Genomic DNA, 27,322 nt, shown 5'->3' with positions numbered 1-27,322 from the left:
GAATGTGTAAACAGACAGGCAGAGGCAGTTTAGAAAGTTGCACAACTCAAAATGCCTCTGTATGTGTCATTTCCTGCCTGGCCACCTGCCTTCCACTTAGAAACGGCAACATGTGGATGACAAATAAACTTACAAATAGAGTGTGCATTAGTCTGTGAGAAAGAGGGAGCAAACTTGCCTATATCATTTTTTCTTTCTTAAGAATAGTGCATTTTGTTCTGTTAAATTAAATACTAGACTCCAGCGGTGTACATTATTCCAAACCCCTCTGGCTTTTAAGCCCCCCCCTCCTAACACCTTAAATGCATGCAGAGGTTACTTATTACCATCCAGTCAATTACAATGGATAAAGTCCTAGCTTACATTTTTCCTTTATCCTGTTAACCTCTGAATTATGGCAGAAGAGTGCGAAAGTAAAATGCTTTGAGAACAGCATTTCTAGTTGATTTAAATAAGTAAATAAGTAAACAATTAAAATGGAAATGATCCTCATATAATTATGCATTAAATTATAATAAGACACTGAGTGTGAAAAAGGTCTATTAATATAGTTCAACTGTAGACTGTTTACGGTTGCCTAAGCAACATCGGAACTTGGCGCATTAATGATGCATTCATGTCATGCATATCAATAAATAGATAGATATAAATAGAGTGCAACTGTGGCCGCCCACTTTTTCAAACGTCTTGGTTTCGGAAGTATTAATTACTTCCATTGACTTTTATTAAAATCCTTCATAAAAGAGTTGTGAGCCATGCACCAAACCAACTAGCTCCGAGGTGAATCACAACATCACCAACTATGTTTTGAGGCGAAAAAGTATTTGAAAATTGGTCATAAATTCAAAGGTACACTGGTGGCCAAATGTACAGATTTTGCTCTTATGGAAAGAAATTGGTACTTTTGTTCACAAAAGTGGCATTCAACTGATCACAATGTATAATCAGGACATTAATAATGTGAAAAATTACTATTAAAATTCAGAACTTCTTAAACTACTTCAAAGAGTTCTCATCAAAAAATCCTCCATGTGCAGCAATGACAGCTTTGCAGATCTTTGATATTCTAGTGGTCACTTTGTCCAGATTCTCAGGTGACCTTTCACCTCACACTTCCTGTAGCACTTGACCTTTCACCCCACACTTCCTGTAGCACTTGACCTTTCACCCCACACTTCCTGTAGCACTTGACCTTTCACCCCACACTTCCTGTAGCACTTGCCATAGATGTGACTGTCTTGTTGGGCACTTCTCACACACCTTACAGTCTAGCTGATCCCACAACAGCTCAATGTGGTTTCAGATCCGTAACACTCTTTTCCAATTATCTGTTATCCAATGTCTGTGTTTCTTTGCCCACTCGAATCTTTTCTTTCTGTTTTTCTGTTTCAAAAGTGGCTTTTTTTTGCAATTCTTCCCATAAGGCCTCCTGAGTCTTCTCTTTACTGTTGTACATGAAACTGGTGTTGAGCGGGTAGAATTCAATGAAGCTGTCAGCGGAGGACATGTGAGGTGTCTATTTCTCAAACTAGAGACTCTGATGTACTTATCCTCTTGTTTAGTTGTACATCTGGTCTTCCACATCTCTTTCTGTCCTTGTTAGAGCCAGTTGAACTTTGTTCAAGAAGTTTCTAGAGAAAGCTGCTTCTTTTATTGCCATTTTTGACCTATTATTGACGTTAAGACATGCCAGTCTATTGCATAAATACTGTCAAAAATAAACAAAAAGACAATGTTAATCTTCATTCATAGGGCGATGGTGGCTCTGGTGGTAGAGTCCACTAAATGCAGGGTTGGTGGTTCGATACCCGGCCCACATGACTCCACATGCCGAAGTGTCCTTGGGCAAGACACTGAACACCAAGTTGCTCCCAATGGCAGGCTAGTGCCTTGCATAGCAGCTCTGTCGTCATTGGTGTATGTGTGTGAATGTGTGTGTGAATGGGTGAATAAGAAAAGTGCTTTGAAAACTGCTAAGGTTAAAAAAGCACTATATAAGTGCAGAAAAATATACAAAAATGTAACAAACCAAATAGCTTTCAACTGTGTTTGATATAATGGCAAGTGATTTTCAAGTACCAAATTATCAATTTAGCATGATTCCTCAAGGATAAGGTGTTGGAGTGATGCTGCTGTCTAGATCTGATCAAAAATGACTTTTTTCCAATAGTGATGATGCTGTTTTTATACATCAGTAATGTCCTGACTATACTTTGTGATCAGTTGAAGGCCACTCTGGTGAATAAAAGTACCAATTCCTCCCGAAACCACAAAATCTGAACATTATTCCAAACTTTTGTTCCACCAGTGTACAAGGCTGTGTACTTACTGTCTTTCCTTACTTCATTCTCATGAAGCATTTCGAATGATGTCATTGAATTAAAAACTATGGGAATATATAAAACTATTGATTTTAGGTTGTTGATTATAAGTATAGAAACAATAGCAAAATATCTCGATATGTACAAATATATAAGTAGTTTAAGGGTGAAGGGAGACCGGCTCGATCAAGTCATTCACAGTGCATCATGGGAGCGTGCAGTTGCTCCGAGGCACGTTTCACGGGTTTCGTTGGACGCGGTTCTCTGATTGGTGAAGCTTTATCTACTGCACTATGGGTAATGTAGTTATTTACCATGAATTCTGCTATCAAACTTAGCGAAGGGTCACAACTTGTAACTGCTGCCGTTGCCATGCTGGTTATTTTTACATAATGTCACGACTGTCAAGTTGGAGCTTTCATAGAATCACGAGTTTACATAAACTTGAGTGCTTTTTACAAGTCAGAGTCTCGTAATGATGGTAATTCCAACATGATGTAAATGCACCATAGTATAGGACACGTCCACACTAATCCGTTTTCGTTTTCCAGAGTGCTGAACTTTTAAGGTGTTTACTCGTATACAAATGGCGCAACCTTTCAAAGAAAAATAGCAAACTGTATTTTACATACACATTTTTATAAGTCATAAATAAGCCATGTTTGGAAACCTTCAGCTGGTATTTTCCAAGATAAAAAAGCTATGTCAAATGAAAAGACTCGACTCATCAGCGATGCCAGAGGGTACGATTAATCCCGTAATGAATGCTGCTGCCAGATGTGTAAATAGAGAGGAGAAGTAATTGATTTTGCCGCCTAGAAAGTTATCTATGAATACAAGGCTTGTGGCAACAGTGGCGTGCCAAGCAGGCTGGCATCTTTAACAAACATACCATTGAAATGCACCTAAGTCAGGTCTACAGCAATTGTCAGACTGTCTCTAGGTGTGCCAGCATGTGACAACACGAGATGTAATAAATTGTGGTGAATGTGAAACGAGCGATTGGCACAGAAACGAGAGCCACTCAATGTGTCGTTTTTCTTCATGAGTGTGTGAGTTAAATAGGAAGTGATGAATCTACCTAAAACAATCTTTTTGTCCGACATAAAAATCAAAATTTTTACAAGAAAACGAGATCAAACTTTGATGCTGGATTGACAAAGCCTTGCCTGAAAATTGAACACTAATTAAAAAAAATAGTTTGAATGTTTATTTTCTGTCTGAAGGTAAATAGAGTAGAAAGAACTATATTGGCTTCATCAAGCTGACATAATAAGAGCAGCACCTGCCCATGGAAAATTGTAGGGTGTCGTGGGTGCTTACCAGGGTGTTTATGTGTGGTTGCTATTTATTTAGAACCCACCCTCTCCTAAGCAACCAAATTGGTTCGGTTGCTAGGGAGGGTAGAGTCACATGGGGTAACCTCCTTGTGGTGGTGATTAGTGGTTCTCGCTCTCAATGGGGTGTGTGGTGAGTTGTGTGTGGATCGTGGAGAGTAGCATGAGCCTCCTCATGCTGTAAGTCTCCACGGTGTCATGCACAACGAGTCACATGATAAGATGCGCGGATTGGTGCTCTCAGAAGTGGAGGCAACTGAGACTTGTCCTCCACCACATGGATTGAGATGAGTTACCGCGCCACCATGAGGACCTACTAAGTAGTGGGAATTGGGCGTTCCAAATGGGGAGAAAAGGGGATAAAATATAAAAGTCAATAAAGAACCCAACCTGAAGTCTCTATGATATTCTGGTCAATAGATATGACTCGGGTCCCTCATTCAGTATCAGTCTATGGGATTTTTTGGCCAATTCTTTCTTCCACCAGACAAAGTGCATGCAAGTAGAAGCCACACAATTTGAGGTAGCATTTTATGTCCATAGCGCAAATGATAATTAGGGTTAGAGGTCTACATTTTGTGCTCATCTGATACATTTGCAACATGCAGATTTTGTCATGATTAAAGTACGTGCAGACTGTCCACTTATAGCCCATTTTTTCTAGACACGCGGACAATATGCGTCTGTGTATTGTCTGTGAACGTGCCTGTAAAAGCTTGCGATTAAAAGAGGAAATACTGAAGTATTAGCTAGCCTTAAGAGTAATAGTAAGTCTTGCATTGATAAACAACTGTAATACCACTAAAGGTTTTTGTTTGCTTTAATGTTTGGTCAGACCACGAACCTCTGAGTAATTTCATGACCGAGTGCAAATGACAAGTTTGCATTAAACGTAAACATCTGTCAGTCAGCGCTATAGGTTGATGGAATCGGATCCAATATTATTAGATTAGCCCGCCACAAAAGGTTGACTTTTGAAGACCTTTAGCTGTAATGTCAGACTTCAACAGACTTTAATATAAACACATACTATAGAAAGTCAAGCACCGTATGTTATTTGTTTCATTCCGTGCCACATGAAAGTAATTCATGACAGCTTGTGTGTATCGACGGGTCCTGGGGCCCAGTGTGAAAATGTACATTTGGCAGCGTCTTCTAACAGTTCAGGCCTTTTTTTTTTTTAGGTAGTGAGCGCAACTGAAAATTTCAAGTTGAGAGTGTTTTGAAACAGCAAGGATTGCACACAACTAGGCTGCCGCTTGCACAAGTCCAGACGTCGGAGCAGATGAAGTGGCCTTTTCATAATTGAAAGACAACTGGAGATTTTTGTCAGATCAGGTTCCTCCTCCTCCTCCTCCGAGAGAGAGAGAGAGAGAGGCCTGTTTCTCTTTTACATGATATGTCTCTGTTCAATGTATCGGCTAAAACAAATCTTCAAGTTACTTTTCTGTCTGAGAATGTTGCAATGGTTCTCATAAATCTTGTTGATCGCTTCATGCTTTCACAATAATTGATAAAACGTTCGGATTTTCATTGTCTGAAAATGTATCCACCTAACTTCATTTTTAATGCAAGATCTGATGCTTGGTTGTACATGGTTGTATTTGGAATCAGGGGTGGACTGGGAAAAGAAATCGGACCGGGATTGGCCCAAACATTGGCCTTTTCTGCATATCGTTGCCCCCATCGGCATATCGCGGCGCCGTTTTGTGGCCTGTTCTCCATAACGCACCGGCGCCGATGGCCAGTCCGCCCCTGATTGGCCCCAAAGTGCGTCGGGCCACCGTGGAAATGCACGGTATGACAGATTACCAATCCAGCCCTGTTTGTAATAGCATACTAAGTATGCTTACTGTGCATAGTGTGTGAATTTTAAGAATGCATGCAATATCTGGATGTACAGATATTGTACTATATGTATCCCACAATGTAGTATGCTTGAATTGACATTTGAGTGGAATACTGAAATAATAAATAATGCATAGTGTATATACATTGTACTGTATACTAAACATGCTATTACTTAAAATATAGCATTTGAAACAATAGGCACTGTTCTATGATAAACATTTAAAACAGCAGCATGCTACATTGTTGTTGCATACCATCTCTACTTGGCATGTTTAATGCAGTGTTGTTCAGTTATTATCTTACTACATACTTGCTATACATTAAGAATGCACAATAATGATTCTGAGTGAATTAAGCATGCAACATGTGACAACAACCTGGCATACTACAGTTTGAAATATTCAGCAATGCATTATGCATACTCTTTCACATACTATTAAAAAAACAGACAGTATTTGGTGTATAATGCTCAATATGCATAATTCTAGTATTCCATTCTGTATCTAGTTAGACACTCGACATGAGTTCCAGCCCTCAAGTCAGAGCCCAGGGTCAAAAGTCAAGGGGCTGGCACGTGCGCTCACTCTTAAGTGCATGTTGATGGACAGACACAAGAGGCCAATACAGTAAATATTTTCCCAATTCAAATGACCTTGACAGCACATGTTTGTATTTGCCACTCATGCCCGTTGCTGCTCAAAGGGCGTCTTTGTGCATTGAAGCGTGCTGAATCTGTGTTTTAAAACAGTACCCTGACACAATCTATGCATCAATTCATGCATCAGGCCACACGACTCATCCCACCACTTGGCTAGCTGAAGAGGGGTAATAACAACAATAGCAGCACGATGCTGGACAGCTTTATTCATCTCTCGCTGTTGATTTGGATGATCTTTGCACGTGCTAATCACATGATGTGTGATATTTCGGGTGGGGGTACTTACTTCGTGGCTCGCGTGGTCCGTCCACAGTGACCTTTATGGCGCGGTGGTAAGTCGCCACTTGGGGTGGATTCGTGAATACTGTGATTGTCAGCATGAAGCTCTTTCCTGCAAAACACAAAAGGTTCAAAACCGTTTAATGCGCTGGACAATGTGTCGCATTCATTGCACAGCACTCATTTGCATTTCTTAGCTTGTGGCGACTGTGATGACTGTGGGATTTGTAACTGAGAGGAACTCAAGTGATTGAAAAGGCACTGGCGCAAGTAACTTGTCTTTACCTACTCATAAATCTAAAACTGCCATTATAAAAGGCCTATTTGTGGCTCTAAAAGCAAACTGTCATGTAGGTTTTTGGACTACAGCCTAAACAGCTCTATAGTCATGCATAGTGTAAAAACCACATATTTTAAGTTTATTGCAAAATATGCACATACATATATATATATAGATGAGTTTGAGAGAGTAAACTGACATGATTATGTCATTCGCAATGCCTCATGGTTCTTTTGCCGCCAATTTGTGCTTACGTTGTAGCAACGACTTCTCTGATTGGTGGATATCTTTTCAGTATTATGGTGAGTGTTATTGTTCACCAGGAATTATGGTAGCTATCAAACAAAGGTTTATACATTAGATTTATTCAATCTATTTATCTAGTAAGAAAATTATTGTACTTTCACTTCAGGAATTTGACTGTTGCACTCAAAAGCAGCAAAAAAAGTCTGCTATCTCTGGTGCTAATATTTACTAGCATGTTCATATGCTAATTCTGTAGCATTTAAATTGAAAAAAGTGCAGCTGAGATTATAGTCCAGGCCACAATGCCGTTTATAGTCGCTACTTTTTCTGAACAAGTGACACGCTTTGCTAAAAGTATAGGAACAGTCGTGTTGCAAACATGCTAGCACTTTCTGACAGTAGCACACAGGAAATACTGAGATACTTCTAATGAGGCAAACTCAGCAGTGTAATGTGCAAAGTATGCTGTGAAGTCAAGCATGACACATTCTCTGAGCTGCAATCTGTTAGTAAGACAGGAAGAAGTGGGTGGAAAGGGCTGACACAATTCAGCAGGCAGCTACACTTGGGTTAGCTTGCTTAGCTTATGTATGAGGGAGCATCTCTTCCCTACTGTTGGGTTGAAAAAGTTAACTCTTGTTATTGGGAGTGCCTCCTAAACAACTAATGTAGGTTCCTCAAAACAGCATTTTGATCTTCATGCTACATTGGCTATCCTTTGCTAACATGGACACTTTTTAAAGCCTATTTCTGCCATATTTAGCTGTGCAAATCTAGCAAACTTTTTATAATATTTTTTATAACTTTCTAATATTTCAGTAACTTTGTGTAAGTGTATAATGTTTTCCTTTGTGGTATATCATCCTGGCATAAAAATAAACTAGTCAGCACTTTTATAAAGGGTCTTTAAATACAGCTGTGAGTGTCTGTAAATTTGGCATCTTTCTCTATATTTTCCCTCATTTTCGTGGAAAAATAATAGTGGATTTTTTTATTTAGCTATTGTAGTAAATAGAAATGCAAAACATATATTAGCTGTGGTCGTCCTTTTAACTCGCTATAGTTTACTTCCACATTCCAAAACCGAGTTTAACAGATTATGAAGCTTGAAATAATCTGCTAAAAAAACATTGATAAAACAACTGCTGCAATAAATATGGGTAATTCTCACAAAGCCTGTCAAGAAAATGTCCTGGTCCTATTTAACTCCAAAACCTAAAGAAACATACATGCATATGCACATTAAATATATATATATATATATATATATATATATATATATATATATATATATATATATATATATATTAGGGCTGTCGATTTAACACGTTAATTTAGTGCGATTCATTTTACAAAAAATTACGGGTTAAGAAATGTATGCAATTAATCGCATGCCCACGGACCATAATAAGGAAGATTCCTGAGAAATGCAAGCTTGTAGTACCACCTGTTTACTCTAGAGGGCAGTAAGTGAAACTTCAGCTGTATGAGCAACACACAGTTTATACAGTGAAGAAAACAACCAGACAGAACAACACAAACATTCGTTACGTTCATGCGTTCAAAACACTCGAAGGAGAGCAAATGCGAACTAAGAGATCTCAAGATGTGTTTAAAGATTGAGTATTAAACTATATTTAACTCGACACAGTGACCTAAACATTTTATGTTTATGACACAACACACCCGAGACGTCTGACGCAGGTGTACATTGATGGTCCTTCAACAAGCCCTCATAATAAATCTCTGATTGATAAATTCACTTGTGTAATGGATTGCTGTGAACTGTGTGACAATGATTGACTTATGATCAATAATATGGTAGTAAATAATACATTGTATTCTAAAGCCGCGTTTTGTTTTGTCTTATTAATGATTAACTCTTCTGCTACAGGAACGTAAAGAATATTTTATATATATAATTTTGTAATATTTAAAGATAACTATGTATAATTATATATTGATTTAAATATGTATAATCATTATATATTTAATTATTGATATATGAGGGGCTTTCATAGCAAATATTTGTATATGCGATTAATCGCGATTAATCACCATGTAATTAATTCGATTAAAATTTGTAATCGATTGACAGCCCTAATATATCTATATATATGCAAAATATAATTTCTTATGCACAGCATCACTTTCACCGAAAATAATGGGAATAGTAAAAGTAAATGAGAATATTTGGGTAAAATGGCTTTAAATGTCCTGAAAATAACGTCACAATGGAAAAAATGTCAATGGTCCTAAATGTAGGCTTCATTTACTCTATACAAAACAGAATTTCAGATTTTATATGAATGGGTTTAAATATGACCAGGACGTTTTCTTGACCGGTTTTGTGAGAATCACCCATGTAATTAAAAATAATAATAAATATTTAATTATATAAGGCCAACCAATCCCTTTTTTTTTTTTTTTTAACCAAGGACCTTACCCTACTGGAAGTATAAAAGTCTGTTACTTTATTTGTCATGCACAAATTATGGACATACGGACAGGAATGTGATGTCTTTGAAAGAAAAAGAACACCCTGGCAACCACATAGCAACTCCTTGACAACCACACATAAACACCTTAGCAGTGTAGCATCGAGTTGAAAGCATCACTCGCATTTTCTTTAGAAATAATATTGCTACCATTAATATAACATATAATGAATAACATCGTGGCAGGGTGGAGGGCGGGGCCGGGTCGTGGTCCTACATACCCGGTCCCTTATCAGGCTAATCAAGCCTCCGAGAGGGATAAAGGCCGACTGCAGAGGATTGTGCGGGAGAGAGAGATCGTTAACGTACATGTCCGTCATGTGTGTGTGTTTGTCTTTTGTTTTAGTTTATTCATTAAAATATTATTTATGTAGAAAAGCCGGTTCTCGCCGCCTCCTTTTCCCATATACAGTACATCCTCAGAACAGCCACATTCTTGCTTTACTAACATTCTTGTAAATGTTATGCAATCAAATCCACACTGTCTTAAAGTCATTATTCTTTTTCTCTCCCACAGGAATTCAACTTTAAGCCCCAAAAGCACGTCTGAGTCTAGCCAACAGTCCCACCCAAGCCCTTCCCTGTGAGCTGATACCAAACACACACCAGAGCCCTGCCCCGGCTCTAAGTCTAACCACTCCAATAACCCTGGCATCTGCCTTCTATCCTGACGGTTGGTGTCCAGCAACTAAAAATACCTTGATTGCTTACAACGCTGGCTCATTCAGTGGGGTTTTCTATTTGAAAAGGTTTCCTAAACAGTATAATAAGGAAAAGACTACATGTGATATGCATAAACTTCATCAAGGCCTTGCCAAACATCTGGTTGGATAACAGCACATCCGCACATTCAAAACCATTCATAAATATGGGGTCCAAAAGTCTGAGTCCACAAGTGAAAATGCTCCTATTCTTGCATAACCATTCGTTATGGTTATGCAAGGAGCGCTGTTTTGTCAGATCTGTAATTTGTTTGATTGCGGTCGATCTTATTTTAATCTTCCTCATCGGGCGTCGTATCGTTTTCATATATTTAATTTCCTTATGCTTTGCTATCTCCGCCCGGACTTCCTCTGCGAGATCTTGTGTTATAGATAGAAGAAACTTGAACCTGAGAAGATGTGGGTCTCCATGCGGGCCAAAGCCCTGTTCACTGTGACAGCTGTGGGGAGATAACACGGATGTGCTCACATACACACACACAACATTAGTGTGTGTGTGTGTGTGTGTGGGGGGTGTAAGGACATGCAATGATACAGGAATGTGCTGAGACCAGTCATTGGCCGTGAAACCGCTTTTTGCATGTCCATATCCACTCGGACACATTACGGATGCATCAGGCTTCCTCACTGTTTAACCACCACAGATCTCTAAATTAATGATACAGGCCGATTAAACGTCCGATACCAAAACCTGGCTATTCTGAAATGATTGGCAACTGCATTCACTACACAGTTGCATCACTTTTGTGCCAGTGCTAAAATAGCACTGTGTCTTGAGTATTTAAATGAAGTCATTATTCACGATTGTGTTTTATTCACGATTTATTCAGGAGTGGTGGTGGCGTAGTGGCTAAAGCACAGGGCTGTTAATCAGAAGGTCGTTGGTTCGATCCCACAGCCACCACCATTGTGTCCTTGAGTAAGGCACTTAACTCCAGGTTGCTCCGGGGGGATTTTCCCTGTAATAAGTGCACTGTAAGTCGCTTTGGATAAAAGCGTCTGCCAAATGCATAAATGTAAATTCACGAAACTCTGTGCTATTTGCCCGGCACAATAGACATAGACATAGAAAGCAAGCGGTAAACTGAGGTTTATTTAAAAGGATGTTTGTGTACATTTTCTATCGATCATGGCAGCAACAATTCATCAAATAATGATCAAAAGATCATATATCCAGATGCGCGGTGTAGTCAAGCGCACTTTCGGTATGTTAAAGATGCTATTCAAGTGTATTCTCCGATATACAGTATATCGCTCAGAACCGATCCGCACGATGGAAATTACACCGTGCAAATTACGTTTAGCTCAAATTGGTGCATTTTGTTTTAGTCATAGACCGTAAAAAAAGATGGACGACGCCCCTTCGCTCTTTTCCATTGGTGAGAACTGAAGCCGCCAGTGTCCCGATATGGCCCTGACATCTTGGGATGTTGCAAGCAGTTGCGATTTCGGGACCAGACCAGCGCAGTAGTGAGCAGGAAGTAAAGCCGCGAAATCAAGGCCCCGCCCTCACTGTCGCTGAATCAATCGCAAGCACACGCCCCTGCACTTTTGACTTTTGACTTATGACGGTGTGAAATAATTAATTATAGAAATGTAGATATTATATTTAAAGCTCCAATCTCCTCAGTCCTCCGAAGATCCCGAAAAAAAGTCAGTTGGTGCTTCAGTGACTACTTCGCTCAGAGAACCTGTCAATCACAGCTGTCAATCATGATGTCACAGCAGCGTTTTTATAGCATCAAATAACTAAAAACAAACTTATTTTGAAAACAAACACTTGAAATGACATCAACGTGATAGAAACGACAGTAAATGACAGAAACTATCTTTGGAAAAAAGATATGTGAAGTGTAATTTAATTGTTTAGTTGGTCTCACGTCCCGTTGAATAACATGTGGAGGCGGGGTTTATGACCTATACTAGGACCAGTCAAGTGGACAAGTCTCAGTTGCCTCAATCCGCGCATCTTATCACGTGACTCGTTGTGCATGACACCGCGGAGACTCACAGCATGTGGAGGCTCATGCTACTCTCCACGATCCACACACAACTCACCACACGCCCCATTGAGAGCGAGAACCACTAATCACCACCACGAGCAGGTTACCCCATGTGACTCTACCCTCCCTAGCAACCGGGCCAATATGGTTGCTTAGGAGACCTTACTGGAGTCACTCAGCACGCCCTGGATTCGTAGTCAGCGTCACTACCCGCTGAGATACACAGGCCCTTAACTCTGGTTTTAAAAGTGCGCTTGACTACACCGCGCATCTGGATATATGATCTTTTGATCATTATGCAAATCTCCTTTAAATTGAATCATGTGTATATCGATATTATACCGGCCAGCCTGCTTTTCTAGATGTTATTTTCCTGTTGCTCAACTGAGAGCACAGCGTCAACAATTAAATTCCCACAGAAACAAATATAGTGATAAAATTGAACGCACTGGAAGTCGTTTTGGATGAAAGTGGCGGGCAAATGTGTTATGTAAATATGAGCATCAGCCATTGAATTGGTCAAACACTTCTCTAAAGTGTCACTTCCCCAAACGCCCGGAGATCATTCACTCTTGCACAGCTTCTTAAAAGGGTTTTCAACCACGTTTCAGTCTGTAGATCAGGGGCTCCATGCTCGGGAAGCACCGCTGCACACGTATGTGCTTTACTTAAAGTGCCTGTGCAGATTAAGAGGGCAAGTCTAGACTGCATGCTCGAGCATATGCAGCCTGCAGCACCAGACACACAGAGCTCCTCTGATCTCGCTGCGTATCCCCGTTCTCTTCAAAGGCCTGTGTGCTGAATGGCTTCTTCCGACAGGATCACAAGAGCTGGATTTCTTCTTTGACAATAATTGCAACCATATCAAAAGCAGCATTCATCTACACTTCGCCAGTCTGGGAGCACTTTGAGCCCACATTCACAACTTAAAGATTTTTGTAGGGTGTGTGAAACATAACAATATGACATGGTGATAGTTATGAATTCACTGGGTGAAAATACTGTCCCCTTTTGCAACAGTTGCATGCCGCTATACGTTGTTTTTAAACTTTGTCAACGCTTCAAACGAGTCGTTGTTTAGAACACACCCTTTTTCTTTATTCTCAACATGGAAGCACTCAAATTTCTGGACGTCTGTTAAAATAACAATACCGCCATCCCTCTGTGATCCTGTTCCAGTTTTAGTGCATTTTCTATAATCTTGAACAATATCCTGATGTGAAATGTGAAATGTGTGATTTGCATTATTTGTAAATTTGCTATTTTAAATGATACACAGTAAAGCACTGCCATATTATCAATCTAATTTGATTTACAGTAAATTGGGATCACAAACACATGCAGAAATTAAATTTCCAACATGTCATTTACTGTAAACGTAATGTCTTATTGTGCTTTTACCCTTTTGTGTGTGTGTGTGTTTGTGTGTGTGTGTGTGTGTGTGTGTGTGTGTGTGTGTGTGTGTGTGTGTGTGTGTGTGTGTGTGTGTGTGTGTGTGTGTGTTTGTGCGTGTGTGTGTGAGTGTGAGAAAGTGTGTGTGTGAGTGTGAGGGTGAGGGTGGGTGAGTGTGAGTGAGTGAGTGACTGTGTGTGTGTGCATGTGTGTGCGTGCGTGTGTGTGTTAGTGTGAGTGAATGAGTGAGTGTGTGTGTGTGAGTGTGAGTGTGTGTGTGTGTGTGTGTGAGTGTGAGGGTGAGTGAGTGAGTGAGTGAGCTGAGTGTGTGTGTGCATGTGTGTGTGTGAGTGTGAGTGTGAGTGTGAGTAGTGAGTGGAGAGTGTATGTGTATGTGTGTGTGTGTGTGTTAGTGTAGTGTGAGTGAGTGTGTGTGTGTGTGTGTGTGTGAGTGTGTGTGTGTGTGTGAGTGTGAGTGAGTGAGTGAGTGAGCGAGAGAGTGAGTGTGTGTGTGTGTGTGTGTGAGTGTGAGGGTGAGTGTGAGTGAGTAAGTGAGTGAGCGAGAGAGTGTGTGTGTGTGTGCATGTGTGTGTGTTTGTGTTAGTGTGAGTGAATGAGTGATTGTGTGTGTGTGTGTTTGTGTTAGTGTGTGTGCATGTGTGTGTGTTTGTGTTAGTGAGTGTGTGTGTGAGTGAGTGATTGAGTGTGTGTGTGTGTGTGTGTGTGCGTGCGTGCGTGCGTGTGTGTGTGTGTGTGTGTGTGTGAGTGATTGAGTGTGTGTGTGTGTGTGTGTGTGTGTGTGCGGTGTGTGTGTGTGTGTGTGTGTGTGTGTGATTCAGCCAAAGCAAACCATGTGGTAAATAATTAAAATTAAAGTAAAAGCACAAACCTCGTCCGCTTCTGCCAACAAATCTCAGGTCGTTGAAACGCGCCACCTGATTCTTCATGACAGCGGAAGCGTTGCGGAGTTCTGCTGAGTAGTTCTCATCATTTCCTGCCATCACTGTTACCACGGTGCCATCAGGAACATCTCCCAAAGCTACAACCTGAACAGGACAAGAACACACTGCAGTTCTGTCTCGCTATAACTTACATTTCAAGTCACAACGGTTCAACTTTATCTTTTTGTTCCTAAATATACCGTCTCAATTTTGATGTAAACAGGCCTGTATTTCTTTTGATATTATGATGTAAGACCACTGCTGACATCAGAAAGTACACAGTAAGTTGATTAAATGTCTCACTAAACAAAGGCCTGACCATTTCTAATAGCAACCTTTGTAGTTTTGTGAGCCATATGTAGAAGATTCCACAGAATATTAATAGTCACAAGACCAATACTTGAACAATACTGTTGATTCAGTGAAAAACAATCAGCCTGAAATCACAGACACATTTATTCAACAGGCTAAAATGTCCTTTTTTGTTGATATATAGCTTCATGTGACATTATATGCCTATTTATTGTCTTTTAATGAGACCTTAACGATCATTTAAAAAATAAAATAAAAATGCAATTAAATTACTTAATGCCAAAAAAGTGATAGTAAAATATAGTTTTGTAATTTTGTAAAAAATATAAAAAAATTGTTTTAAACTAATGTACTATATATATATATATATATATATATATATATATATATATATATATATATATATATATATATATATATATATATATATATATATATATATATATATTTTGCCATTATGCAGCTACTTATTTAGAACTGTAACAATGCAATAGTGCAATGTAAAATTGCAATATTTTGCAAAAAATAAATAAATAAATAAAAACATTTAGGTATGTCGCAACTATATATGCTTTTGTTAATAATAATAATAAAAATGACCACAAAAATGATTATTGAATCATGCATTAGTCTTTTAAACTTGAATGTGAGAAAAAGGGCTTGTTCACTTTTACAAAGTCAAATAAAACTTGGTTTTAACTTCAGTTTAGACTTCAGAATAAAGTCCAGAGAAGCAAAATGATAATTCAATCATTACATTTGAACTTCAGTTATTATCTGCCTTGAATAAATACTCCATATTTGATGAAAGCATCAATAGTTGTGTGTTATTCAGGACATCCGATTAAACATGCATGTGTTTGTATCGACGAATAGCTTCAATCTATCGGATTTCACCTCTTTTTAAACATCATCTAATGCATTAAACCTGATAAATATCGCATATGAACACATGCGAACATTAGCTTTAAAAATAGCCTACCTTTAAATAATAAGCCATTTAAAAATCTATATATCTATAATGCTGAACAGATCATTAGTTAAATGATAAAATCATAAAATAGCCCATATTTCATATAAAGCTGTATTTAATGCATCAAATAGTATTATGCACACTATATATAGGCTATTAGCTTTAATTTATATTCATATTTGAATGCACGAGATCTGCTGGTTGAATAATAATTAGGCTGTCGTGCATGCTTTACTGATTATTAATTAATGTATTCAAAGAGTTAAGAAAGTCATTAGATTAAGCTATCCTACAGGCTATATACTAGTTTGGCTATTCACATTTGGACACATATGAACGACTGATCCGTTAAGCATTAGCCTTTATAATGTTTGTAAACACGTTAGGAATCATTGTATGTAAAACAGAGGAATTGCATTTAATTAAGAGTCTTTAAAAATGGCTTTCGTACCTTGAACGCCACGGGGAGAGTTTTGTTACACCTCCAGTGAGACGGCAGCACCGAGCACAGAAAGTTCGGGCTGTCCGTGCGCACGAGCTCGGCGGGGTGGTCCGCGATGATCTCCACCATGGTTCGGTTGTCGTGCTGTCTGAGCCTCGGCACCGCCGCGTTCTGCTCCTGCTGCGCATCGCCCATCTTCCCCGCCACCGGCTGAAGGCTGCTGGACGGCGGACTGAACCTGCGGCTGGTGCTCGGATCTACCGGAATGCGCATCACAACAATGTCAGCAAAGGTAAAGGCACTTCAAACCAGCACTAAAGTCGGATAAATGCAGTCTTTTGTAGTAAGAAAATATTTAGGTTTCAAAGTCCTTTAGGCGCCTTCCCGAAAACTTGGATGCTCTCAGACTTTACGCACGAGGCTCGATGCGCTCTCACGCGCCTATAATGGAAATAAACGCACACAATCCTCCGTCTTCGCTCAAAAGAAGCACACGCATAATTTACGAGCTGCCTTTTGCGTCTCCAACGTTGAAAGATGCTGTATGAAACTTCAAAGTCCGAATTAAAAACGAGTCTTTGGGCATTACGCGCTGCGCTCGGGGAGTTTAGTGCGCCGCAGTTCTTAAAAACGCGAGTAAAAAAGAAAGTAAAACAACAATGTGTCTAATTCATCTTTGCAAAAGTCCCCAAGACCTTTCCTTTCCCCGTGCGCCGCCGTCGTGAAGGGTTAAAACGTTGATTCCAAAGGTTGTGGTTAATAAGATGAAGGCGATGCGAAGCCGCAGTGTTTTTGTCTCGATGTGTGGTTTGTCTTAGGAGGCTGGCACTTTGGTGAGCTCAGTTTTTTTGTGGTTTATATATATATATATATATATGTATATATGAAGAAGCAGGAGGATTATTATGCTGATGAGTCTCGAGCACGTCATGTATGCAAGCACCAGTTGACATCAAAATAAACGAGCGATTCAGTGGTTTGATTTCAGTTTTTTGGAACTGTCCTCTCTTTTTTACCAAATTAATCCGCCAAACACTAGACCTTTTGCCTGCTATGCACAGCAGCCTCACAGCCTCACTTGTGATTTATCTTTAAATTTGAAAAAATAAAAATTATAATCAGACACTCCAAGTTAAGAGAGGCCACAAAAGAGAGACTTTTAAACCCATGTTAGGGAGCAATCTGTGAAATATTATAGACTATTATGTTAGTATGCACACTATTATGCCAGACAGTTTCTAGTCACTATTCTCTTATACTGAGAGACATATTAGATACAACTTATTCAAACCTGAGACTGAGAGCAAACAAGCACAGAAGCGAAGTGAGTCACTTTCCATTTGTTGTAGACAGAGTCGACAAAATACAGCCTGAGCAAAAGTTAATATTAGGCTATACAACATCAGACTGAAGCAACTGAAACCATGGCAACAACATGTAATGGCTAAGTATAAAGTAATTTTAATTATCAAAAAAAAAATTCCCTCTACATTTAAAAATTAATTAAATATTTTGGGGTCATAAAAAGTTTTTATTTTTATTTTTTATTATTTTTTAAATATTTTAAAAAGTGTAAATCATATATTTAAAAATAAATAAATGTAAGAGATATACTGTAAATATATATATATATATATATATATATATATATATATATATATATATATATATATATATATATATATATATATATAAAACATTTAAATATATTTAAAAATAGTTTTAAATAACATTTTAACCTTATGAAAACGTGCAAATAACCCAATCTAAAGCCCCTTTTTTAAATGAGATGCAATAATACACTATAAAAATGTTATAATACAAACAAAGAACATAGCATGAACTATGTTCATGCATATATATATATATTAGGATTTTTTAATCACGTGATATAGAAAATATATAAAGAAAATAAATAAATAAAAATACAAAGAAAATACATAAATATATAAAAACTTATGCAAATAAAAAAATAAAGTGATAAACAAAATCATGTTTTTATATGTCAAGAGTCAGGAAAGTTCTCATTATAGCGTTTTTTTTTCTTCCAGTAATAGCTCTCATAATATTTAATTATTTAATTAGATTTTTTATTTTAATAATCACCTTCTAATAAGTATTCTGCAACTCTGACTGTCGTTTTATGTAAAAAAGTTTTTGTTTTCATACTAAAAACTCTCTGTCGATGGCGCTCTTGAACGCTTAATTTCGTCATTTGTTGTGCGACGACAGTAAAGAACTTCAATCGTTCACCTTTATCAGTGAAGTTATAGAACATTTTCAAACTACAATACCCACATCCCGTGAAGGCGATTAATTGTGACGTCATATAGAGCCGCCCGGAGCAGCATGTTTACATGAGAGAAATGTGTTCGTCAGTTTGACTGAGCAAATGTGGATTACACTGAATAATTCATAACAGAGGTAAATATGTGCATTCTATTCAATGTATGCGGCTAAATCACACTTATAGTCGTTGATCTGTTTAGTCTCCAAGTCAACTTGTATTAAAACAAACCTCGAAATGTTCAGTTCAAATCACTGTTTATGACTATGTCATGATATAGTGACAGTTTTACAAACACTACAGGAGTTTATAGTGTTGATAAGCATTTTATTTTTTACGCTGTTAGTAATTAAAGCTACAGTTTTGAGCAGTTTGGATTACATGTCAGAGTTTGGATTCTTTGAGATGTTGTGAAAGTTGTTATTATAGTTCAAATACAGATTTAGTTATAGTAAACAGCTAAAATTGTATTACTCCTGACATCAAGGAGAGCAAGGTCAGAAATTAAGAGGGTCTCTAAGTTGACACAAATACCCTAAAATTCAAAAAGTAGGGGTATATATATATATATATATATATATATATATATATATATATATATATATATATATAAACACATAAAATGAAATAACAAATGAAATAAATATGGGAAGGTGGTAATATATTCTCAAATTGAGAATGTGTGTTAATTAATTGACTCAGCTAAAGTATTTGAATAAATGGATGACACATTTGTATTTATTTTTTGGTTATATATATTTAGGAAAAAATGCCCTCATTAAGGTAATAATACCCCTGAAAATCAAATCCATGTTACTATTATTGCCCCTTTATGGAAAAGTACATTTCTGACACTGGGGGCAAGTTGTCATGTGTTTTAAGTGTTGTGATTTTACACCATTCGTTCATTAAAAATAATGTTGGCAAAACAATTGCTAGATTTTTTGTATTGTAATTTTTACATGTTTTCTGAATTATTTTGTGTTTCATAATTGTTCAAAGGTCGCTGAAAAACTAATGATAATTGAATGGCACGTTCCATCCAATGTGACGAGTGACGGCCATAGTGTGACCACACTAGTTATGTTTTTAGTAGCCAAGACTTTAAGGTATGTTATGCAGAAATTGACTTTTAAAATGAAACCTTTCCCGAGCAATATTCCCTGGAGTAAACGTTTGTTAATTATGTGACAACTAGCCCTGCTCTCCCTCCCCAATTTATTTATTTTTAATTCTAAATTCCAGTTGTTTTCCTGTGGTATTGTGGTATATTCTAGTCTTCGACCAATTCCATTTCCCTGGAAAAAGAGAGAGGAAAGAAAAAACACAATTCTTTCACTTGGTTTTCGAATATGTCTAAATTTCCCCCCGTGTGTATTGTTTGTAGAAAGAGTGATGTCACACACTCGACCTGCAGTCTGACTCGGTGGAAACTTTTAATGCGTGAGCCATTCCTCCACCATTTCCTCTCGGAATACACGTCCAAGAGCGTTAAATCCACACGGTTCGGTGTGAGAGAAATGGATTTTGCATGATTGCAGGTCTTATGCAAACTAAAGCTGTGTGTGGCGGCTCTCTGAGGATGTGGAGCGAAATGAAACATTGAATGGCTCAAAATCATATTTGCCACTTCATTACGGCCTCTAAAAAGATGTGCTATTAAGTTACATTTCCTGCTGTGGCAGCTCCAAACATCAAATATGTTTCTGATCCCCCCCATCCTCCCCACATATAATGATAAACTGTAAATTTATGGGACAGCTGAGTTGGGATAATTGTAATTAATGCAAAATATTGCTGAAAATATATTGAAACAGTATGTGGCGTAACATTAAACAATAAATATGTTGGAGGTCTTTATTGCTGATATTTTGGGGGTTTCTTATTACTTGTTTTGTTCCCACAGTAGTAAAAGTCTCCTTCCTAAAATCATTTTATGTCACCAAGATTCATCTGTTTTCCCATCTTTGCCGCTGTTGTAGGCCTACCGCTCTTGGCAAAATGTAAGAAAACACAAATTGACTCCGCATCAGAACTTTGCATCCCATGCCCAAGACTAAATGAGTAAATGAACTACGCCTCTGAAGAAAAAATAAGACATGGAAGCAAAGCTACATAAAAGTCCTGACTATTTAATGACATGGAGGAAAATGCAATAAATACTCTAGTTCCCCATTTCTGTTCGTTCAAAGCCCTTTGCATGTTGAAGTAATCGCGATTCATTTGCCACATCTGAATTCATTTTGCCCAGTATGGCGACCATCTGCCTTCACGAGTCAAAGTGAAAGCTTTATCTTTCATCCAACAGAGGGGGCGAAAACAGAAGGACGTTTTACGCCGGGACGTATTTATTGAAGAAAACGCCCCTGCTGTTTGCTTTGGTGACGCTTGCTGTTCGGATTCGAAAGGTTCACCCTAAAAAAAAAAAAAAAAAAAAAAAGAAAGAATGCTGTCATTGTTTACTCACCCTCATGTCATACATAAAATCCATATGTTGTTGTTTTTTTGTGAGGAGAACTTTTGAAGAATGTTTATACTGATCTAAGTGACCCTGTCTTTCAAACTCCAACACACACACACACACACACACACACACACACACACACACACACACACACACACACACACACACACACACACATAAATCACCAAAAAAGTAGTCCTTATAATTTGTGTGGCATATTCCAAGTCTTCTAAAGTCATACTATAGATTTGTGTAAGGAATAGACCAAAATTCAAGTTGTTATTCATTTAAAATGTTCCCCTCCACCGCAGCTCTCAAATCACTTCCACCACAGTGAATAACAACTTAACTTTTGTTCTGTTTTTCACATGAAGCTATTGTATGGCTTCAGAAGACTTAAAATGTAGTGTACAATTCGATCTACAGTTATAGTGCTTTTAAGGACCGCCATGTTACCCATGTCTGCTTCCTGAGCCGAGCCCACAGGCCAGTGGTCATGTTCAGATTTTGCTGTTTCGGAAGGCAATTGGTATTTTATTTCACCAAAGTGGCATTCAACTGATCACAAAGTATATTCAGGACATTACTGATGTATAAAACAGCACCATCACTATTTGAAAAAAGTCATTTCTGATCAAATCTAGACAGCAGCATGACTTCCAACACCTTGATAAAATTGATACATTTTTAAAGTTCATTAAATGAAGCTGAACATTGTCTTTGTGTTTGTTTTTGAGTTGCACAGTATGCAATAGACTTAAGGTTAATATTAGGTCATAAATGGCAAAAAAGAAACTCATCAGTCAATCATTGTTTTGAGGAATGAAGGCGATACAATTCTTGAAATTGCCCAAAAACTGAAGATTTCACACAAAGGTGTAACTACAGTCTTCAAAGACAAAAGTCATCTGGCTCTAACAAGGACAGAAAGAGATGTGGAAGACCAGATGTGCAACTAAACAAGAGGATAAGTACATCAGAGTCTCTAGTTTGAGAAATAGACGCCTCACATGTCCTCCGCTGACAGCTTCATTGAATTCTACCCGCTCAACATGTCCCTCTGTTTATTTCAACATCTCGCGTGGAACCTATAACTTTTTTAAACACTCAAGTTTTTTTAAGGAGGTGTCACAAAGATTCCACATTCTTTGAAGAAGTTCAGGTTGCTGGACATGCATCCAGATCGGGTCCATCTTAAAATTTGACTACATGGTCTTGGGAATGAACTACTGTCATATCGTCTACTGTCGTTGTAAAGAAAGCAGCAGTGTGTGAACTTTCTAAATGGCGTCTCCTTTTGAGTTCCACGGAACAAAGAAAGTCATACAGGTTTGGAAAAGTGTGAGTAAATAATGATTTTTGGTTGAACTATGGCTTTAATGATCTGTCATCAGTAGTGTTAACAAAACCAGAGGGATTACGTCTCATCTGCGTTAAAGGCCGTCCACCTGTGAGATTTGATAGTCTGATGCTTTGGTCCGCTGTAGGAAAGCTGTGGTTTCTGAGTCACTCATGCCAGCAAACGTGCCAAGGTTCAACTAGGCGAAGGTTTGTACAAATATACCTGCTGGACCGTGCCGACTCACCTTTTGCTGTGCTTCCCAATGGAAATCAACGCACACCCGACAATGGCCGCATTTGAATTTGACAAGCTCCATTTCCAGGGGTATATCAGCATCCTGTTAATTTGTTTTCTTTGTATTGAAGGAGCTCTAACTGCAATCTATGCGGATAGCTGTGAGATGAATGTTAACTGCTCTCATAATTTGTTATGAGAGCATAGTATATTTTATATATAATGCAGATATTATCTATGGTTTATTAGCAGCAGCTTTCTACTGATTATATATACACAGTAAATATTAAATGAACAAGTCACTCAAAAATTTAAAACGTATCATTTACTCACTCATGTCATTCCAAAACTATGCAGAATGACAGTCAACATTCACATTCATTGGACAGGAGGAAAAAAATGCAATGAAAGTGAATAGTGACTGAGGCTAAAATTCTGCCTAAAGGCCCTTGTGATTTCATATGAAACCGTGGAACTAACGGGGGAGTGGTTGTGGCGGCGTAGTGGGCTAAAGCTCATAACTGTTAATCAGAAGGTTGCTGGTTTGATCCCCACAGTCACCACCATTGTGTCCTTGAGCAAGGCACTTAACTCCAGGTTGCTCCGGGGGGATTGTCCCTGTAATAAGTGCACTGTAAGTCGCTTTGGATAAAAGCATCTGCCAAATGCATAAATGTAAATGTAAGTGACATAATTTAGCCAATCAAAATCTGGCTAAAAGATGGTGTTTTTTTAGTTTGTTTTGGTTGTTCATAACACCTAGCCAGGGTGAACTTTTACTTTAAATCATTATCGAGTAGTTAAATGGCTTCTTTTACTGATCTTGTGTGAATTCTACTCGTAGTCCTTTAACACATTTTAATGTCATTAGTTGGTTTAAAATGTAGTTTTGAGCATCCTCATATTTAAATGTATCTCTAAACTAGTGGTAGACCGAAATGTCAGTTTTACCGATTAATCAGTGCCAGTAGATGCTTTATGGAACTATTAGTTATCATATATATATATATATATATATATATATATATATATATATATATATATATATATATATATATACCAAAGGTACCATGTTCATCAAGTTGAAATGCAATGGGACCATGCAGACATCACACCGCTCAGGAAGGAGACTCATTCTGTCTCCTAGAGATGAATGTAGTTTGGTGCAAAACGTGTAAATCAATCCCAGAACAACAGCAAAGGACCTTGTGAAGATGCTGGAGGAAACAGATTGACGAGTATCTAGATCCACAGTAAAACGAGTCCTTTATCAATATAACCTGAAAGGCTGCTCAGCAAGGAAGAATCCACTGCTCTAAAACTGGCATAAAAAAGCCAGACTATAGTTTGCAAGTGCACATGGAGACAAAGATCTTACTTTTGGAGAAATGTCCTCTGGTCTGATGAAACAAATATTGAACTGTACAAAACATGCAAATCAATCCCAGAACAACAGCAAAGGACCTTGTGAAGATGCTGGAGGAAACAGGTTGACGAGTATCTAGATCCACATTAAAACAAGTCCTATATAAACATAACCTGAAAGGCTGCTCAGCAAGGAAGAAGCTGCTGCTCCAAAACCTCCATAAAAAGCCAGACTACAGTTTGCAAGTGCACATGGGGACAAAGATCTTACTTTTGGAGAAATGTCCTCTGGTCTAATGAAACAAAAATGTAACTTTTTGGTCATAATGACCATCGCTATGTTTGGAGGATAAAAGGGTGAGGTTTGCAAGCCGAAGAACAGCATCCCAACCGTGAAGAATGGGGGTGGCAGCATCATGTTGGGGGGTGCTTTGCTGCAGGAGGGACTGGTGCACTTCACAAAATAGATGGCATCATGAGGAAGGAAAACTATGTGGATATATTGAATCTCAAGACATCAGCCAGGAAGTTAAAGCTCGGTCTTAAATGGTCTTCCAAATGGACAATGACCCCAAGCATACCTCAAAGGTGGGGCAAAATGGCTTAAGGACAACAAAGTCAAGATATTGGAGTGGCCATCACAAAGCCCCGACCTCAATCTGATAAAAGCATGTGCGAGCAAGGAGGTCTACAAACCTGACTCAGTTACACCAGTTCTGTCTGGAGGAATGGGACAAAATTCCAGCAACTTATCGTGAGAAGCTTGTCTAAGGTGACCCAAAATATTTGACCCAAGTTAAACAATTTAAAGGCAATGCAACCAAATACTAACAAAGTGCATGTAAACTTCTGACCCACTGGGAATGTGATGAAAGAAATAAAAGCTGAAATAAACAATTCTCTCGACTATTATGCTGACATTTCACATTCTTAAAATAAAGACAGGGAAAGTTTTCTATGATTAAATGTCAGGAATTGTGAAAACTGAGTTTAAATGTATTTGGCTAATGTGTATGTAAACTTCTGGCTTCAACTGTATATACTATACATATACACTAATCAGCCACACCACTGACAGGTGAAGTGAATAACATTTACTATCCCGTTAAAATGGCACCTGTCAAGTGGTGGGATATACAGTATTAGGCAGCAAGTGAACAGTCGGTTGTTGAATTTCATGAGTTGAAAGCAGGTAAAATGGGCAAGCATTAGGAACTATTTTGTTTTGGGGCACGAAGGGGAACTACACGATATTAGGCAGGTGGTTTTAATGTTGTGGCTGATCGGTGTACACACACACACACACGCACAAACCCTTCATCTGGTTAATATATATATATATATATATATATATATATATATATATATATATATGCTATAAAAAGCTTAATTTGCTTAATGCTTAAATTTAGATATTGAGACGGTGGGAAATAAGTGTCCCCAGTGTGTTTCAGCCTTGCTAGTTACGTTATGCACCAAGCCTCTCTTTTGTTCTGGTTGTCATTGGGATTTTAGTGTATTATATTGGTACTGCATCTGGGATTTTATTCATTTTGGACTCTTGTTGACTCTTTTGACCTTATTAGCCCCACCAACTTTGTTTTCTGTAATGAAAATCATATTTGAAAACAATAAAAGCAAAACATCTGGATGCGTTACGGTTATGATAATTGCGGAGTAAAATATGCTCAAGTGTCTTAAAAATAATGTCTTGTAAAAATAATTATTATAATGTTCCCTAAGTATAGTTTGTCTATTTTTTGTATTGATTTTGGGGTTATATATGACCAGGACACTTTCTTGACTGGTTTCGTGAGAATCACCCAGGATATTTGGTAAACATTTGACCATTAAAAACACCCCACAGTCCACTTGAACTTAGCGATCATTTATATTATTAACAATAATGTCACAGTTTAACCAGCCTCGCCATTATTGTTAAAATATAGTTAGGGTTTTCCATTGCAATATTCAGTCTTGCATCCAAAAATCCTATATATATATATTAGTCAGTTTAGCCTAAATGCTACCACGTCCCGCAATCTTTGCGTCTTCCTCTGAATTTCCGAGCCTTGTTTGTCATTGAGGTTCCGTTTTAATCTCAACATGTGGCGTGTTTTTCCTGTGTCTGGTCATTTAATGCATCATGAAGCGTTTTCTTTGTGAAGTGGCTTTATAATTGCTTGTGTTTGATGGTTCATACAGTCACATGAGCGTTGTGTGAACACTGTGTTGTGGGTTTAACAGATGAGCAACAGTTCCACGAGCCCCATGACAGCCGGCAGCAGTAGCAGCAGCAGCGCAGCGGGCGGTCGTGCATCCGGAAAAGCCACCAGCTTCATCCCGGAGCTTCAGAGCATGATGTGAGTACAGGAAATGCTCTCCTCACTTCCTGTCTGAAGTCATTTACACTACTCGCATGTGTTTTTGGTGAGGAACAATCTGAAATCTTATTTAGAAAAATTTTTGACCGACCGTTGCTCTCCTGTGCGCCTTCACGAGAGCAGCAGTTCACCTCTCGCGAGATGGGGCGTTCAAGCGAGAACTCACTTTGTTTTGGTAGAACCGGAACACCGCAGAGATATTAACAACAGAGAACGAAACACATCTGCAAACAAACCAGAGAACTGAACTTACGATACATGTCTGAAGAGATTGACGTTGTAGAGGAGATGCATTTCTATGCCCAGCCTTATTAAAATTCTCATAAATCCAAGGCGTAGGTTTGTTTGGACGCATCATATAAATGAACTACTTCACATAAATGATTCACTGATTCATTTGAGCCCCTGCACAGCCTTAAAAGGACCTTGACTTCTTTTACGAAGCGCCATATTTAGTAAACTGCAGCTGTTTCGCATATATTTCGGTTTCGAAGTTATGTAAAAATAGGGTGTTTTCTAGTTTTATGTAGTTTGTATTTAGTATAAATGTATCGAATGTAATAATTTCAGTGTTCAGTTTAATGTTGTCGGCCTAATTGTTAAATGTCACACTTATTAAATAATAATATAATCCAGTTGTTATATATTTAAAAATATGTCCACTTCAATGTAGTCAGCTACTTGTAACTCATTTTTTAAAAAAGTAGCTCATAGTAAACTAAACACTTATATGAAAGATGTATATTTTCATAAATGTATGTAAGGTCACAGAGCCTTTATGTATATTTACATATATTAAAAAATATTACAGAAATTGCCCTTTTCATGTATCTAACATAAATGTTTTACAAATACTTGGTATTTTAATTAGAGGTAATCTGATAGTGGATTTTGCCGATACCGATAACTAGGGTGGAAGGAAAGGCCGATAACCGATTAATCGGCCGATAGTTTTAAAAATGTATTTATAGAATGTACTTTTTGTTTTATC

General features: G+C 38.0%; 2 protein-coding genes across 5 annotated transcripts in view; one reads left to right on the top strand and one right to left on the bottom strand.

Moving 5' to 3' along the window:
• Positions 1 to 16,528, bottom strand: part of LOC127662447 (runt-related transcription factor 2-like) — a 46,820-nt gene extending 30,292 nt beyond the window's left edge. For both annotated transcript variants that reach the window (XM_052153618.1, XM_052153619.1), the window contains exons 1-3: positions 16,265 to 16,528; positions 14,477 to 14,633; positions 6,454 to 6,558 (exon numbers count right to left, since the gene is read on the bottom strand). In XM_052153618.1, the coding sequence (XP_052009578.1) occupies positions 6,454 to 6,558; positions 14,477 to 14,633; positions 16,265 to 16,528 (526 nt within the window). The remainder of the gene's footprint in view (positions 1 to 6,453; positions 6,559 to 14,476; positions 14,634 to 16,264) is intronic.
• Positions 16,410 to 27,322, top strand: part of LOC127662448 (transcription initiation protein SPT3 homolog) — a 147,300-nt gene continuing 136,387 nt past the window's right edge. For 2 of the 3 annotated variants that reach the window (XM_052153622.1, XM_052153620.1), the window contains exons 1-2: positions 16,410 to 16,547; positions 26,195 to 26,310. In XM_052153622.1, coding sequence (XP_052009582.1) covers positions 16,521 to 16,547; positions 26,195 to 26,310 — 143 coding nt within the window. In that variant the 5' untranslated portion in view covers positions 16,410 to 16,520. Of the gene's footprint in view, positions 16,548 to 18,592; positions 18,680 to 26,194; positions 26,311 to 27,322 lie in introns of those variants that run through there. The other variant, XM_052153621.1, reaches the window with a different exon arrangement.

Source organism: Xyrauchen texanus, chromosome 22 (assembly GCF_025860055.1).
Source record: "Xyrauchen texanus isolate HMW12.3.18 chromosome 22, RBS_HiC_50CHRs, whole genome shotgun sequence".
Classification (NCBI taxonomy): Eukaryota; Metazoa; Chordata; class Actinopteri; order Cypriniformes; family Catostomidae; genus Xyrauchen; species Xyrauchen texanus.
The sequence above is the reverse complement of the archived record's forward strand: the minus strand, read 5'-3'. Positions and strand labels throughout refer to the sequence as shown.